This window comes from Nymphalis io, chromosome 17 (assembly GCF_905147045.1).
Source record: "Nymphalis io chromosome 17, ilAglIoxx1.1, whole genome shotgun sequence".
Lineage (NCBI taxonomy): Eukaryota > Metazoa > Arthropoda > Insecta > Lepidoptera > Nymphalidae > Nymphalis > Nymphalis io.
This window is the reverse complement of record NC_065904.1, coordinates 3,224,949-3,240,667: the sequence shown is the minus strand read 5'-3', so window position 1 is coordinate 3,240,667 and position 15,719 is coordinate 3,224,949. Positions and strand designations below refer to the sequence as shown.

The 15,719-nt window shown below is 32.6% G+C and overlaps 2 protein-coding genes across 6 annotated transcripts in view; one reads left to right on the top strand and one right to left on the bottom strand.

Moving 5' to 3' along the window:
• Positions 1-6,631: 6,631 nt before the first annotated feature.
• LOC126774956 (protein wech) lies at positions 6,632-14,948 on the bottom strand. Of its 3 annotated transcripts, XM_050496636.1 has the most exons (3): positions 14,631-14,948; positions 7,468-9,307; positions 6,632-7,380 (listed from the first exon to the last, which is right to left on the bottom strand). In XM_050496636.1, the coding sequence occupies exons 2-3, from the start codon at positions 9,278-9,280 to the stop codon at positions 6,944-6,946; spliced, it is 2,250 nt and encodes a 749-aa protein (XP_050352593.1). In that variant the 5' UTR covers positions 9,281-9,307; positions 14,631-14,948; the 3' UTR covers positions 6,632-6,943. The 3 variants fall into 3 exon arrangements, with proteins under 3 accessions (XP_050352593.1, XP_050352591.1, XP_050352592.1); XM_050496634.1 differs by having other exon boundaries at positions 6,632-9,307; XM_050496635.1 differs by lacking the exon at positions 14,631-14,948 and adding an exon at positions 13,038-13,073 and having other exon boundaries at positions 6,632-9,307.
• A 285-nt stretch (positions 14,949-15,233) lies between these two features.
• The window catches only part of LOC126774951 (DNA replication licensing factor MCM4-like), a 28,055-nt gene continuing 27,569 nt past the window's right edge, over positions 15,234-15,719 (top strand). For all 3 annotated transcript variants that reach the window (XR_007669848.1, XM_050496626.1, XM_050496627.1), the window contains exons 1-2: positions 15,234-15,475; positions 15,577-15,672. Coding sequence is in view for 2 of the 3 variants with exons in the window: in XM_050496626.1 (XP_050352583.1) it covers positions 15,343-15,475; positions 15,577-15,672 (229 nt within the window). In the remaining variant the exon portion in view is untranslated. The remainder of the gene's footprint in view (positions 15,476-15,576; positions 15,673-15,719) is intronic.

Genomic DNA, 15,719 nt, shown 5'->3' with positions numbered 1-15,719 from the left:
AAAAGCGAATAAATATTTTATTTTGACAATTTGAAATGACAATTAAATTTCATGAATTACATACTTACAAGAAAGTCCGAAGTATGAAGGCATCGTATAAACAACTTGTATTTTTTATTTATAATCATTATTACACGAAAACACAATATGTGTTGTGTATAGCTCAAGATATATGATACTGTTGTACTTATATACTTTTAAATTTAAAAGCGGACTAAGGGTCCGTTCACACAGACCGGCTCGGAGAGCATCGGCCTGCTTTTTTCTTTTCACACAGACCGGGTCGTATACGCTTGGAATTGGCCGGAGCGGAGCCGCCAACTATTTCACATCGACCGGCTGGAAGAGATCTGAAAGCGGGTGCGGTTGGATGTGCTCGGAGCCGGTCGGATGCGCTCGGAGTCGGGTGGATACACTACAAAGGCAGTGCCAGTATTCCGCGCAGTCTAAGGGTCCGTTCACACAGACCGGCTCGGAGAGGAGAGCAGATTTTTATCACGTTGGAAACAGTGTTTTGAGTGATTGTAGTAAAGTTTATTTTTGCATTTGCACCTTTTTTGTCATTAAAAATGCCTGAACGCGCTTCGTGTGAAGTAATAAAAGGAGCCGACCGGCTCCGCTTGCGTGCTCTTTCTCGCTCGCGCAGCCGATCGGCTCTGATTGCGTGCTCTTTCAGATTCTTTTGCTTTCAGATCTCTTCCAGCCGGTCGATGTGAAATAGTTGGCGGCTCCGCTCCGGCCAATTCCAAGCGTATACGACCCGGTCTGTGTGAAAAGAAAAAAGCAGGCCGATGCTCTCCGAGCCGGTCTGTGTGAACGGACCCTAAGTTTTGTTTTCGGTGTGTTAACGTGTGCTTTTCGAAACATGGATTTAGGGTCCGTTCACACAGACCGGCTCGGAGAGCATCGGCCTGCTTTTTTCTTTTCACACAGACCGGGTCGTATACGCTTGGAATTGGCCGGAGCGGAGCCGCCAACTATTTCACATCGACCGGCTGGAAGAGATCTGAAAGCGGGTGCGAGCGAGAAAGAGCACGCAAGCGGAGCCGGTCGGCTCCTTTTATTACTTCACACGAAGCGCGTTCAGGCATTTTTAATGACAAAAAAGGTGCAAATGCAAAAATAAACTTTACTACAATCACTCAAAACACTGTTTCCAACGTGATAAAAATCTGCTCTCCTCTCCGAGCCGGTCTGTGTGAACGGACCCTTAGATAGCGATCGCTATATGATGGCTTGGTTATGTCAAATAAACACTCATATTTTGACACGAGTATTATTAATTTTTCATCATTCATCTTTTCGTACAAGTACGCACAACTATTACGTTCAAATGTTGCTATCAAAATGGCGGTCGGCGCGGCCGCAGCGGGCACGCAATCGGAGCCGATCGGCTACGCGATAGAGAAAGAGCACGCAATCGGAGCCCATCGGCTGCGCGAGCGAGAAAGAGCACGCAAGCGGAGCCGGTCGGCTCCTTTTATTACTTCACACGAAGCGCGTTCAGGCATTTTTAATGACAAAAAAGGTGCAAATGCAAAAATAAACTTTACTACAATCACTCAAAACACTGTTTCCAACGTGATAAAAATCTGCTCTCCTCTCCGAGCCGGTCTGTGTGAACGGACCCTAAGGTAGCTTTATATATATTATATATTCTTATAGGTATTATATATTCTTTGTTATCGAAGTCACTTTTATTATAAATATTTATTCTAAAATCAAGGAAATACATTTATCTTCTTCAGTAACAGTACAGTAACAGCCTGTTAATGTCCCACTGATGGGCTAAGGCCTCCTCTCCCTTTTGAGGAGAAGGTTGTGGAGCTTATTCCACCACGCTGCTCCAATGCGGGTTGGTAGAATACACATGTGGCAGAATTTCAATGAAATTAGACACATGCAGGTTTCCTCACGATGTTTTCCTTCACCGTTAAGCACGAGATGAATTATAATCACAAATTAAGCACATGAAAATACAGTGGTGCTTGCCCGGTTTGAACCCACGATCATCGTATAAGATTCACGCGTTCTAACCACTGGGCCATCTCTTCTTCTTCATTTGTCGTTTATTACGCTATCATTGAGAAATTTTTGTCTAAACACAAAGAAAATTAATTGATTAGGACAAAGGAAGGATTTAACGTAAATAAAAAACCATTTTCTATCAATCACTTGATTAATTTTTCATACAAAATTCCATTAAAAATTTCAAAAAATTCATGACATATATAGCGTCATGCACAATTGATAAGATTATAAGAATCAAAGTAATAATTATTACCGAAAGGTTAAAAAATAATGTAAATGAATTATGGTATGCAGTAAATTATTCTAAATTAAAATATAGGAACATTTATAAAATATCAGTCTTCTAATAATATTACAGGAGCGTAACATAAGATATAGATATAAAAAAAATTGTTGTCGACAATTGCACAACATAAACTGCTTTACTTTTACACATTTAAACAAAAAATTTAGCCTTCAGGATATTTGGACGCTATAAGTAAAGAATAAAAGTTCAGTTCGTAAGATATCTGCTTAATCTAGTAGACAACAGACTTCTAAAGCGGTGATTAGACCACCGTCTCATTAATTCCAATCAGTCTTTAATGTATTACAAGTGAGGTAGTTTTGGTTACTTAAATAAGACGTCATCCACCAACATGAGAAGTCATTACTGACACGACATTGCTGTACTTTATTGCAATAACGTTATTCTCCCATTTCTGTGTATTATGCTTTTAAGAATAATGAAATTTTACTTCTCAGAATTCTTTAATAATTTTCATGTCGAAAGATTCGCGTCAGTAATGGCCTCAGCATACTGGCCCCGCGTAAATTACGAATCGCATACACGACTGACTTTACGGGGATTTATATAAAAATACTACCACATACTTAATTATACTTCTTACAAGGTGACACACATCTCCCCTTAGAATATTGTTTTTATAATTTCGACATTAAAATATATATTTGGTTATAACATCACTTAGATGTTTTGATTTTTTTTTATTTTTATATGATTCAGACAACATGTTTTCGTATGTGTTACATATGCATACGTACATAAGAATTGTTATGGATATATTTTCATAGAATACATTTAAAGTACCATCTTGTTACATGAAAGGAGAGATGTATGTTATAATTACACTAAGACTAACACAACACAAGCCACTAGTTAACATTAAAAATAGCACAATAAGAATGGCTCAAATACAATTAACTAGAATCTCATATTATAACTATTATGCAGTTTTCATAATGCGTCTCACCCACGACCGTGGAGGTATCATTACTTTTTTGCAAGAAAGCAGTTGAAATTCTCGGTCATCGGTTTACAATATCAAACGTCAAAAACTCGTACAAAATTACCATCACGCTACAATATTAAGTTTTCAATTTTATTGTTTCTATCACAAAAAATACAATTTTACTGCTAGCACCTAGCAGCTTTCATATATTAAATCGTTTATTTGCGATCAAATCTCTTGCTTTCTCGATTATATCAAAACATTTTCGTTCGCTGAAAATTTTCAGTTCACTTTTATAAAGTAGGAAAAGTGTTAAGAGTTGCGATTGTAAATCACAAAACTACTCTTGAACTGATGATGTTATAACTTAGTGCCCTGTGTGAAGCAAAGGACTTTCAGCGAACACAGCGTAGGTAATAACTCTAAGCGTAGAAGTTAAATCCACTAAACCAAGTAACAAAATAAATCTAAGAAACATAACCAAATCATACCGAATTAAATGCGGCTCCCGATTAAGTATATATTCAAGCCTCTTAGAGCCAACTTAGATATAGAAGAAGGCCCATGCTATTATTATCCCTTACATCTGATGAAATGACAAAAAATATAGAAAAAATAATTACGTATTTTTTAACAAAGATATTTATACTTGTTGTAGTTATAATTAATTAGTACTCTACGATTTTTCTGTTATGTCATCAGAGAGTTGTAGTCGGATGTTGAAGAGGGCCTTTAGTATTTATTATGTAATAGGTTTGGTAACGTTCTAAATGATAAGTCAAATGATCTGGCATTTGAAAGGAGTTTGCTTTGCAAACCACCTAAATTCATAATGTTCTACAAAATATTGACTCAGATTCCGACATTCTTTAAAAATAAACGTCGATTCGACTGGTATTTAATTAAGATAATTTTGAAAAAAAATCTATAATAAAAATGCATTTCATGCAACACATTATTTAAAAAAAAATAATAATATATATATAACTTTATAATGGCACTGAACAAAAATAACGTTAAATTTAATGAAGAGAAATTTAATAAATACTTTGTTATGCGGAAAATTTATTTTATGTAAATAATATAATTGACAGTCGAGACGCATAAAACTGCACGAATTTTCAATTTACGAATTAATCTGATATTCCGTTATTTATCCCAAAAGAATTTCGAAGCCTTCTTATCCCATAACTTCAAATCTAACCACTATTTATCTAAAACACGGCGATTAATTTAGATAGTACTGAATGGTATTTAGAAATTATGGAGAGACAATCAAATCCTATATAAATACGCGCTGTATTCTACGTAAATACAAGCAAATAATCGCACGATAAAATATTCCAGTCAAACTTACACTAAACTTCAAACAATAATTTTCCTATATTAGCTGATAATTATTATATTAATTTACATCAGACTATCCGCAGTCATATAAAATCAGTTCCTTTTACTACACTAACTTGAAATTACGATAGAAAATTTTTGTTTGAAGTGACACGATTAACTCTAATTAATATCTCACTTAAGGGAGAACAATAATCCACAATAAGAGAGATAATTTTTGTAGTAACTTATACTAGTTTAAGCCTAAGTACATTATTTTTGAAATGTTAATCTATATTTATTTTATAATAATCGTCAATTATTATTGTTTATTGGAATAACATTGCTTTCTTCGCGAAATTTACATGCTATGTGCATAAATGTCGTGTATATGGTATACCGAGATTGGTTGAAGCATTTACTTGATCAAAGATTATATTTGTTGGGAGCGAATCTATCATCGATATACAAGTTAAAACTTTGGTACTTCAAAAAAAAAAAAACAAGAATAAACGTTGTAAATGCTAATATTTGCGTGAAACTTGTGCCTTAGATCTATTCAAATTTATTAATAGCGATTTTTAATTAAAGCATCCCGCGAGGATGTTTCCTGGGATCGATAGTTTATATATATCTTTGTTAGCCAAACTTTTATGATATCTGAGTAATTGTGTGTAATGCGTATACTACATCTAACCACTTGTGTACAAATAATGAAGGTTCGTGAATGCTAACTACAAATATACCATAGAATTACACCATAGATCGTAAGCAAGACTGCAACGTGAGTAAACTACATCACGCAATTAAACTAGATAATATGAGGCTATCCGAACCGCTCGATCCGAACGCATTAGTCTAAGCCTATATTAAAAATATTGAACACATATTTATTGAACACAGTGTATTAAATCTAATATGAACGACTCACACGCCGATAGGTTTCAAAAATAGACTATATACGTCAATTTTGAAGAAACAATTTCGCTAAAAATATTTGGACTAACAAAAATTTTGACAGTATACAAACACGTTATTTGCTAATTGAAAATCAATCATTTGTAGAAGAATATCTATAAATTAGCTAATTTAAACAACAAGTGCGTCAACGTGACTTATATTACTTAAAGTTTACATAAGTAGAAGTTACTATGGTATGGCTTACAATTAACTAGTGATTACTTTATTTATCGACTATAGCACTATATCCAGGAATACCATAAAGAGTTCACATTATTATATTTATGGAAAATTAAAGTCAATTTATTTAAAAGATGTCGAATTCGTCTACAAATCAATAACAAATGAAAACGAATGCACAATGCACAACAGAAAAAACTAAATGCTCAAGTAAATAAAATCATGCATACAAATTTGATGCGCCAAAAATATTTTGATTTAATTTTGTTGCCAATAAAGACTTCATGAAAAATAAAAATATAATAATACCTAATGTTTTGGTAATAACGGATTGCATTAAAATAACGCGTCGATCCGCAACACCTGCCCGCCTGCTTCTGAACCAAGTCTTTCAGACAGTCTTCTAAAGTCAGTCTTCCATGTTTTATTGCAATAATTTCTTAGTTCAGTTATGTTATTACATTTCCATTCATCAATCTAATACAAAATAAAAAAATAAATAAAAAATCTAACCGGAGTAAAGAGCAACAAACTCAATTATTCCATCCAAAATCATAGCGTAGATTCGTCATTATTAAAATATGATTTACAGTACCTAAATTAATATGCCAAATAACTTAATATAAAATACGTATTAATGTGTGCATTAATTATATAACCAAGTTAATAAAAGCAAAAGTAACATTTTGAAAAAAAAAATACTTTTCAAGTTAATTTTAAATTATCTAACATAAAATTCTTTTAAATCACAATTTGATCTTTTATCTATAATAGAAGATCTTTATTCTTTGTTTATGCAATGCGTAAAATTTACATCAGTCAAAATTAGGATAACTGTGGATATCTTTATGTATAAAAATTTAAAATAAAAAAACTATAATTATAAAATACTTTGATGAGAATCGGTCGAAACTGTCGCGTAATTAAACATTGTAAACAAAGTTTGGTCTCTAAAGACTAGTCTCATGCAAAAATGAAATAAAAAAAATATGGTAACGAAAATTTTTAAAAGAATTTAAGGAAAAATAATTTGCTCGTAACATATTATTATGAAAAAAACAAAATCGCCCCACAAGCTAAGCTCGCTCCTGATTTCCGAAACATTAATAATAAAATTGGCACATTATGAAATTAAACACAAATTAAACAAAACAAAAATAAAGTAAATAGACCTGAGGTCTATATTGTTAGTTCCACTCAGCTATTACCATTTATTAATAAACTTTGATGTATTGCTTGCCGTGGGATGTAATGTCGCGGGCGGTGTCAGGTAAGGTCTCGAACAATACAACAAGGAACCCGTCTGTTGTAAGAGCTACGTCGCTTGGACGATCTTTATCGTCTAACCCAGGGCTCTTTAAATCCACAGCCCATAAAATTTGCAACTCCGATGTAAAAACAAGTACACGGTGATTCTTCGAATCGGCTACAATTATATGTCCATCATCATCTGTTACGATTCCAGATGGGCGATTAAGTTCCCCGACACTCGAACCTTCTCTACCTACGCAATTAAGAACTTTCGATAGTGTTGGATCGACCATTAACAAGCGATGATTTTCAAAATCAGATACTATGATATTTCCTGATGTTGTGAAACAGATACCTCTCGGAGTTGTTGGACCTTTCAGCATTTTGGCGGGATTAGCTCCTTCGAAAACAAATTTGGTTATGTAAGTACCATCACTGGTAAATAGCTGAATGCGATGATTACGGGTATCAGTCACTACTATATTACCTAATGTATTAACTGCGACATCCCATGGGTATTGGAATTGACCACACTCTTTGCCGAAGGAACCAAACTTTAGGATAAAGTTACCTGAAGATGTAAATATCTGAACTCTGTGATTGTCTTTATCAATGACTATTATACGCCCATATATGTCTGTAGTTATACCAGCCGGAAGGTCGAATTCTCCTGGGCCAGTTCCTTTAGATCCAAACATTGTTCTAAACTCTCCATAACTATTGAATATCTGTATGCGATTGTTTCTTCTATCTGCAACTATTATATTTCCTTCTCTATCTACACACAAGCCCCAGGGCCTCGATACTTGACCTTCATCTTGACCTTCTCTCCCAAAAGAAAACATTGGAACTCCAGATACCGGGCTTCGAGTAGGTTTCACTGAAACCAACGTCCAGTATCCAGGTATAGCTTGCCCAATGCCGCGTGCTGAATTAAAGTCCATAGCTATACTAGTAGAGATACTGTGATCATAATAATTTGTTAATCGTGTATGACTATTTGAATAATCGGGTAACGATCGTAGGCTATTGGAAACTGGCATATGATAAGATAATGGAGTATATGTTTGAGCAGATTGTAATGAATGGAGTAGCGACTGTCGAGACTGTAGTGAAGAGGACGAACTTAAAAAATGCAGAGAATTTACAGGAACAGATTGGACATCACATTGCCTTTTTATTTGGTCAACTAAGTCATAATTAGGCGGTATAAACATAATGCGCTCTTCCATGACATACATATTTTTAAACACAGAAGAAAAATATTCAACTTGCGCTCTTCCTTTTGCTTTGATCTTATACAGATTAACACCTTCAGAATCCATACCACGAACTAGACTTTCATTAGTATGCGCTAAACCAGAGAGGATACCACGAAGTGTATTCAAGTGTTCTGTTAACTCATTCAACTTGGCTTGACGCATTTTTTCTACCTTATCTAACAAATATTTTTCTCGATCTTCAATGGCCTGCGCGAAGCAACGCATGGCTTTACGAATTTTCATATTAGCTTCTGCAGTTTCCTTTTCGTAAGCTTTCGTCATTGCTACTGCACGATCTATGGCAGATTTAATAGCCTTCGTTCCAGTTTTTGTATCTTCTATTGCTCTAAAAACTCCAATTCTACTCATATCGATTGTACCTTTTTTAGGTGAAAGGCAATGATCTCTATGTAGCCATAAAGTACATTCTTGGCATATAGAAATCGTACAGGCTTCGCAGTAATATCTAACGGGATCGCCGTGGACCTCACAATATATAACTTCTTTATCATTCGTGACAGAGTTCGGTCGAGCACCAATAGGTGATATTTGGTGAATAGGCAGCAGAGTGTGCTCTCTTAGTTGGCAGTCAGAGGTTACTTTGTGACAGCATTCATGACAAAAAAGGTCGTTACATTCAAGGCATCGGGTGGTAGGATTGCGTTCTTCGCAGCGGAAACATGTTATCGAGACTGATGACGACGTGCCGGGAGACCCGCTAGAATTATCTTCTTTAGAATGGTTTTGATGGTAATTATTGGAAACAGTATTGTACTCACGCATGTTAGGTGCAGTGGCGTTCTGTAACGAACTACATGATGGAAGAGCCCAGATATCGTAGGGTATGGTAGACGTCGCGGTAGCGGTTGCGGTCGGCTGGAGGTTTGGTGGCTTGTTGATGGTATCAAAGAGATTGCAGAGCAGGTGCGACATCGCCATAGGGTCTTCTTGGTTGGCAGGTTTGGCACCGGTCGCCGAATTAGAGGTGGCCGGCAAACTCGCGGCGAGAGACTGCGTCATATTTGCGAACGATGTCATTTTGAAACTCACGTCAACTCATTAGATCTGAAAAAATTAGGAAACAATGTTTGAATAAACTTTGTAAAAATTGATTTCATTGCAATTGTTATAAAATTAAATAAATTAACACATGTAAATAAATTGAACTGACAATACGTACTAAATAGACTGGTAATTTATTTTATTTGCTAACGAGAAATCTAACAATAGCAATATAAATTTATCAAATAATATTTTATTTATAAATTATACGAAATAAAACTTTGTCAATTGTTGATGATGTAACTTTATTGATGAGAACAATGTTCAATTTAATATAGTATTTTATTTAAGAAAGAAACATGTAACAGACTTATTTTTAGTCCTCGTTAGTCGTAATATTAGTGCGTCTACATCGCTAGTAAATCTATTTGTAGTATCACTACAGTAGCTCACGAGTACGGACACACAAACATTATTAAATGTGATAGACGCATAATAAAAACATTGGACTGCATATTTTAAATAAATAATAATAATAAACTTACAACTACAACAAGCACTTAGCACCGTATAACTTAATAACTTATCTCAACTTATATTATTTTTATCAACAAAAAATAACAAATATTAAAATCTAAATAACTGGAGAAATGTATCGAGTGTGCACCGATCTGGTGTAATGTTGCACTGGTAATGAGGGATTGCTTCAGATGGTGCAGTTTGCGAAAAAAAATCTATCCCAAAAACTTTTGTGCTCTCCCTTCTACTAACCCTCGAGCTAGTAGGTAAGGAACGCAGAGCGAGACAGAGCGATTAGCTTATTGTGCGTGCGAGAAAGTTCTACGATACGGCACATTCCAAAATTTTCCATAATTTAGATAAAAGAGGTTCGCTATGATTAGGGTTGGTGCACGTTTAGTGCATTATTTGTACAACTTTTGTTTATAGGATCGCAACCAAATTAAACTGTTTGTTATATTTTCGGACTAATATCTAAATTAAATCTGTTTAAAAAGTCCAAGCCCAAAATGTTATTTTTATGCTCATGCAATACGCTGATATTTGGAAGGATACATATAACTACACTAAATGCGAGGTGAACAATTCTGTTTATCTCAAAAGTGATGTCAGCAATGACTTTGCATCAAAAATGAATGTCAACCCTAACAGTGTTAAAATCGGTATTGAGTAGCATTATTGTGTGTGCGTAGGTGTGTGAGGGAGACAGAGGAATTTATTTATTGAGATGCTGTATTTCGGGCTTAGAGACGCGGTGGGAAGCACATGGCGCTCATGACCTTGGGATGCGAACGCGTTTGAGGCAGGTCCGGGACCCTCCGCCATCTTGCCGCGCCCCCGCCTTGTGCCGATCGCGTAGGGTGACAAAAATCGATTCTTTCCCTAGCTGCCCTTATATCCCGAAGGGCGAAACCACGGATTCACATCCCTTCTATATTATAACGATATCTGAATATTGTACTCCACGCACAAAACGTATTTTAAACAAAGTACTGATATTTTTCTGATATGGAACCTTACTAGGATGCTCTTTGCAATTCTTATCTATGAGTAATAAAAACTTAAATAAATAAAGACAAAACTAAGATAAATAAAACGATAAAAAAATATTTCCTTCAAAACTATGTACCTATCTCAAAGTGACTATTTCACAATTGTCGATATTACCTGTTGTAAATTAAAAAGCATTGTAATGTTTAGTACAATGTAACAGGTAGAGCGCTTTGTACCGATTCGCCGAAGGAATCCTAAGCCCGTTTTTTTTTTTTCTAAGGGAAAAATATACACAGCTAGCTTGCAATTGTCTATTTAGGTCTGAGGGGCAAAAAATATACATGTGTAAACGATTTTAAAATAATAGAAAATTAACTTTAAACTTTTCTACTTTACAAAATGAAAACTATTAATTATCAATTCAATTACCGTATTAATTTCATTGTCATATATTATATTTAGTGTATGTTATTAAGTTAATCGTTAAGAAATTAAATTTTACGTAAAAAAAACTTACAATTTTTTCCTTGATACAAAACTATTATGCATTGTTTTATAAATCTTTGGTAAGCATTAATATTAATATTAACCATTTAAAACGCACATCCTGTAAGGTTGAATGGAATTGTTGTTGGCATTTCTATAAGGTTGAATTCGCTCTAATCACCTACGCTAAATGTATTTATGACGCACCTAGAAAGCAGTGGCTGTAAAAAGAATAAAAGGAGATTTTGTTACTATTTGAATGCTATTGTTTCACAAAAATTTTGAACATTATCCACCATAGAAATAGTCTGTATTGTACATATTTTCAAACAATGTAGGTAAAATTCTAAAAAAACTTTATGGTTTAAAGAAAAATCTTTTATGATAGTGATTAGTTTTGACGATGTTAAAATATTTTTAATATTATCATATTATTAATGAGTGAATTCTATATTTTTATATTTAGTATTTACTTATATTTAACTTGTTATAAATAAGAATATTATTATCCACATTATCATCCGAGTTGGTTGTAGTAAGTAGTAACCTGACACCAGCGAGCACAATACCGGTGGAACCGGCTGGTAAAGAAAATTACTTACGAGCTTCTTTGATATATTATTAATACAATATGGAAATAGCATTGTTTAATAATCATTTTAATTATATGTACGCTTTTATATATTCGATTTCGAAATGAGGCGAAATGGATGATTTTCGTCATTTCGTACAAATTATTAAACCGCATTGAGTGACACAACCCTATTTAGACAAAACGATATTTTTTTTATCGTAAGCTATTGCAAGTCTGATTTACATGACCGCGTTGTCTACAAGAACTATCAGTAAAAAATTTTGAAAAGAAATAGTGGAATATTTTGTTTGTGTTAAAAATATTTTTTATTTCACAAAGTTATAATCACTAATAATTATATATAATAATAATTCACAAAGTATTTTATAAAATTGATATTCATTATAAAATGTAATACTGAAAATAGCTGAATAACTATTGTGTCAATATCGATTATAAAACGATTTAAGCAGTCAGAATACAAATATTTTTTTTTATTTATCTACGTAAACTCGATGCGTCGGCCAAATAATCCATGTACCCCTAGCTTTAAAGATCGCATGCGCCAACTGCTTAGCCAGTGAACCCCTTGGATATTACGGTCTAAATAAATATTACATCTAACGACTAGTTCGACATGTCCTGTATCGTAATTATGAAATGACATTTCTTTTCATTTAAACGCAAATCATAGAAAAAAAACCGTAGATTAAAATAAAAATTACTATTTATCAAAACAATCGGAATAGTTTCCATTCATCAAAATAAAAAATAAAAGTAAATAAGATAAATTTGTGTTAACGCACAAGAAATAAATATAAACAAGATATAAACAATATAAATATTATGATAACCAAATTTGTTTCGTTATAAAATAAAAAAATAAAAACGATTGATGACCATCTTATATCTTGATTTAATTAAATTTTGAGTCCATACAAAACAGTTATCAGAATAACAATACACAGATAAAATAATTAAATAATTATAAGACGAAACTATTTTTTCGTGTTTATTCAATTGATATTTATTATGTCAATAAAACAATAAACCTATTTGGATAGGTCCAGATTTAATGGCAAGGTTAGTTCTGGCAAAACAAAATGGTTCCTAACCCTCTAATTATGTATTGTTGTGTTGAATATTTAATTTTTTATTAAATCATTATTAATATACTTATCAAAGAGTATGTAAGTTAACATTTAAATCTCTACAACTTACTTTTTCTTAAATTACAATTGTACGGCACTATGTGCATATCAGTCACGCTGAAAGTGGTTACCATTGCCCAAAGTCATTGACACTGTAAAAAATAAGAACTATTACTTGTGTCCATAATTATGCGTGTTCACTCACCTATCTATTTGAAAAATATAAATATAAATGCTGCTGCCTAGCCGTTAAATAACTGATGGAGGGATACCACCCAGCATGCTTCCAAAAAACTAATGAAATTTATTTTTGGGTTTTTTTGTAATCTGAGTAGTTGTTTTCAATTTTTTTTTACAATGTAATTCATATTGAGTAAATAATTTCTTGATTTGGTGAAAATTTCATAACTTTTAAAACTAACAGTGAGGCGATGATGATGTATATCATCCTACATCAGATTTTATAATTAAATAATAATAAAACTTTGTCATTGTTATGTTTTACATCTAAACACTATTTTTTTATTTTATATTAATCATAATATGCCTGTACAATATTTTAATTTGAAACAATTGTTATAATTATTAAAATATTCTAATCATTTACAAGATATTGTAGAGAATTTATACAAAATACTCTTCTTTTATTGTTATTGTTTGAAAGTAAAAGAAACTCTCTTTTGAAATATTTTGATCATGCTGTTTATTAAACATGAATAAACATTAACAAAAATGAAGTACTTCTTTATATAAATTTCACAATCTTGAAACTTGAACTTCGATAAATACAATAAGTTAGACTAATTTGCGACTTTACAGAAATAAAAAAATCCACACTAAAACTTTTTTTTTAATAAAGATAAAAATTTTATTCAATACATATAATCATGAGGGATTTAAATATATAATTTTCAGTAGTTGACCTTATCTTATCTAAAGAGTAAATCTGTTTATGTTATTTTCACTAAACAAATATAATTTTTCCTGATTCTCTATATGTGTTAATCAGACCCATAGAGAGTACAATTTTTATTCTTTAATAGTATTTCAGATACCTTTAACATTTGTATATGTTCTACTTTTATCAATGAATTCATTGTTTGCAAATGTGTTTACTGAAGCAACATAAAGTAAAGAACAAAGGGTTTGTTATGTAGAATATATTATACTAATACTTTAATTATTCTTGTGTTAATTACAGTATATTAGTCTATTTAAATGCTTATACTGTAGTTATAATAATCAAGCAAAAAGTTGTCACTGTATATGCAATATTAATTTATCATCTTCTGATATAGTTTTTTTTTTAATTTATTTTAAAGCTACCCTTTTCTGCTTAGTTCTGCCTGTGATATATATTACTTTATTCAGAAATGTATTTTGTTATAATATTTTCTTTACATTCGTTACTAAATTAAAATAATTTTTAAAGGAAGAAAAATATGTAAAATTAGTACGAAATAGGAATAACTAAATGCATTTCCAAGTCACATAATATAATACCTGCATGGTATGTACAGTTTAATAAACAATATGATAATACCTTAACGATAAGGTATTCCAGTGTCTTCCTGTTTGTCTCCGAGATCTCTACATAATGGATGTTCACGAGACGGTGAATCACAAATTATGATAACTAATTATATACGTCTTTGATACTCACCAATAATAATCCAAAAAATCTGGAGAAATACAGAATCAAAAGCAAACGTACATTTTACGCATCACAATATATAAACAACATAAAGGTCCATTTAAAGTAAAAAAGATACGATCAGCCACAATAATTATTTACGAAAATATGACCGACGATGCAGGTAGATTGCACTAAGTTAGCTATGCTAAATGTGCTCAAATTAAGAGTCCGTCTTTGACTTCAATAATATTATTGCACTAGTTAAAAATACTGATTATCATCGCGATAAATTGATCATTATTTCGCAATAATCATACATTTATTTATTATTATCATAAAACACCACGAAAACAACAGCGGTGAATGAACGATCAATTGATTTAAAAATAAACTCAGTGTCTATGGAAATGTATCAACAATACAGATAATTATGTCACTAAAGAACAGTGAAAATATATTTTTAAAACTACGGAAAAACTCATTTTAAAATATACAGGGACTTTTAAAGGTAATATTACAATAGACTACTTTATCATTAAAACATGGTTTACTGGTGGTACATGCTATTACTAAAATTATTCTTACGTCAATGTCATTAACACATTGTAAGATTAAAGCTTAGTATGTCAAAATTTCGCGCCAATACCAAAGTGCCATACATTCTATTTTCTAACAGTCGTGTTAATAGTATACATAACAAGTGGTAATTTTGAATGCATTTTAAACTGATTTAACGAAGATGTCGACTCCTTCCAAGCGTCCATCTTCACGTGCATCTTCTGATGCACCTACTCCATCTCGCCGAACAAGATCTTCTCAACAACTTGTTGTACCCGAAACTCCTCATCGATCAAGCGGTACACCTTCAAAAGGTTAGTATTGTTTTACGTGTACCTAGTTTGGTTAAAATAAACAGTTAAACAGATTTTTTTGATATGATCTATTGCATCAAAAATTAAATATCTATTTTAAGATGGAACACCTGGCACCCCTCGTCAAACTCCACGAACTCCTAATCAACAAGCCCCAGGCACCTCGCTGGCTCGACCGCTGCCATCCAGCCCACTTGGTAAGCAATTATCATACTAACAGACTTAAATCCTGTTGTATTATATG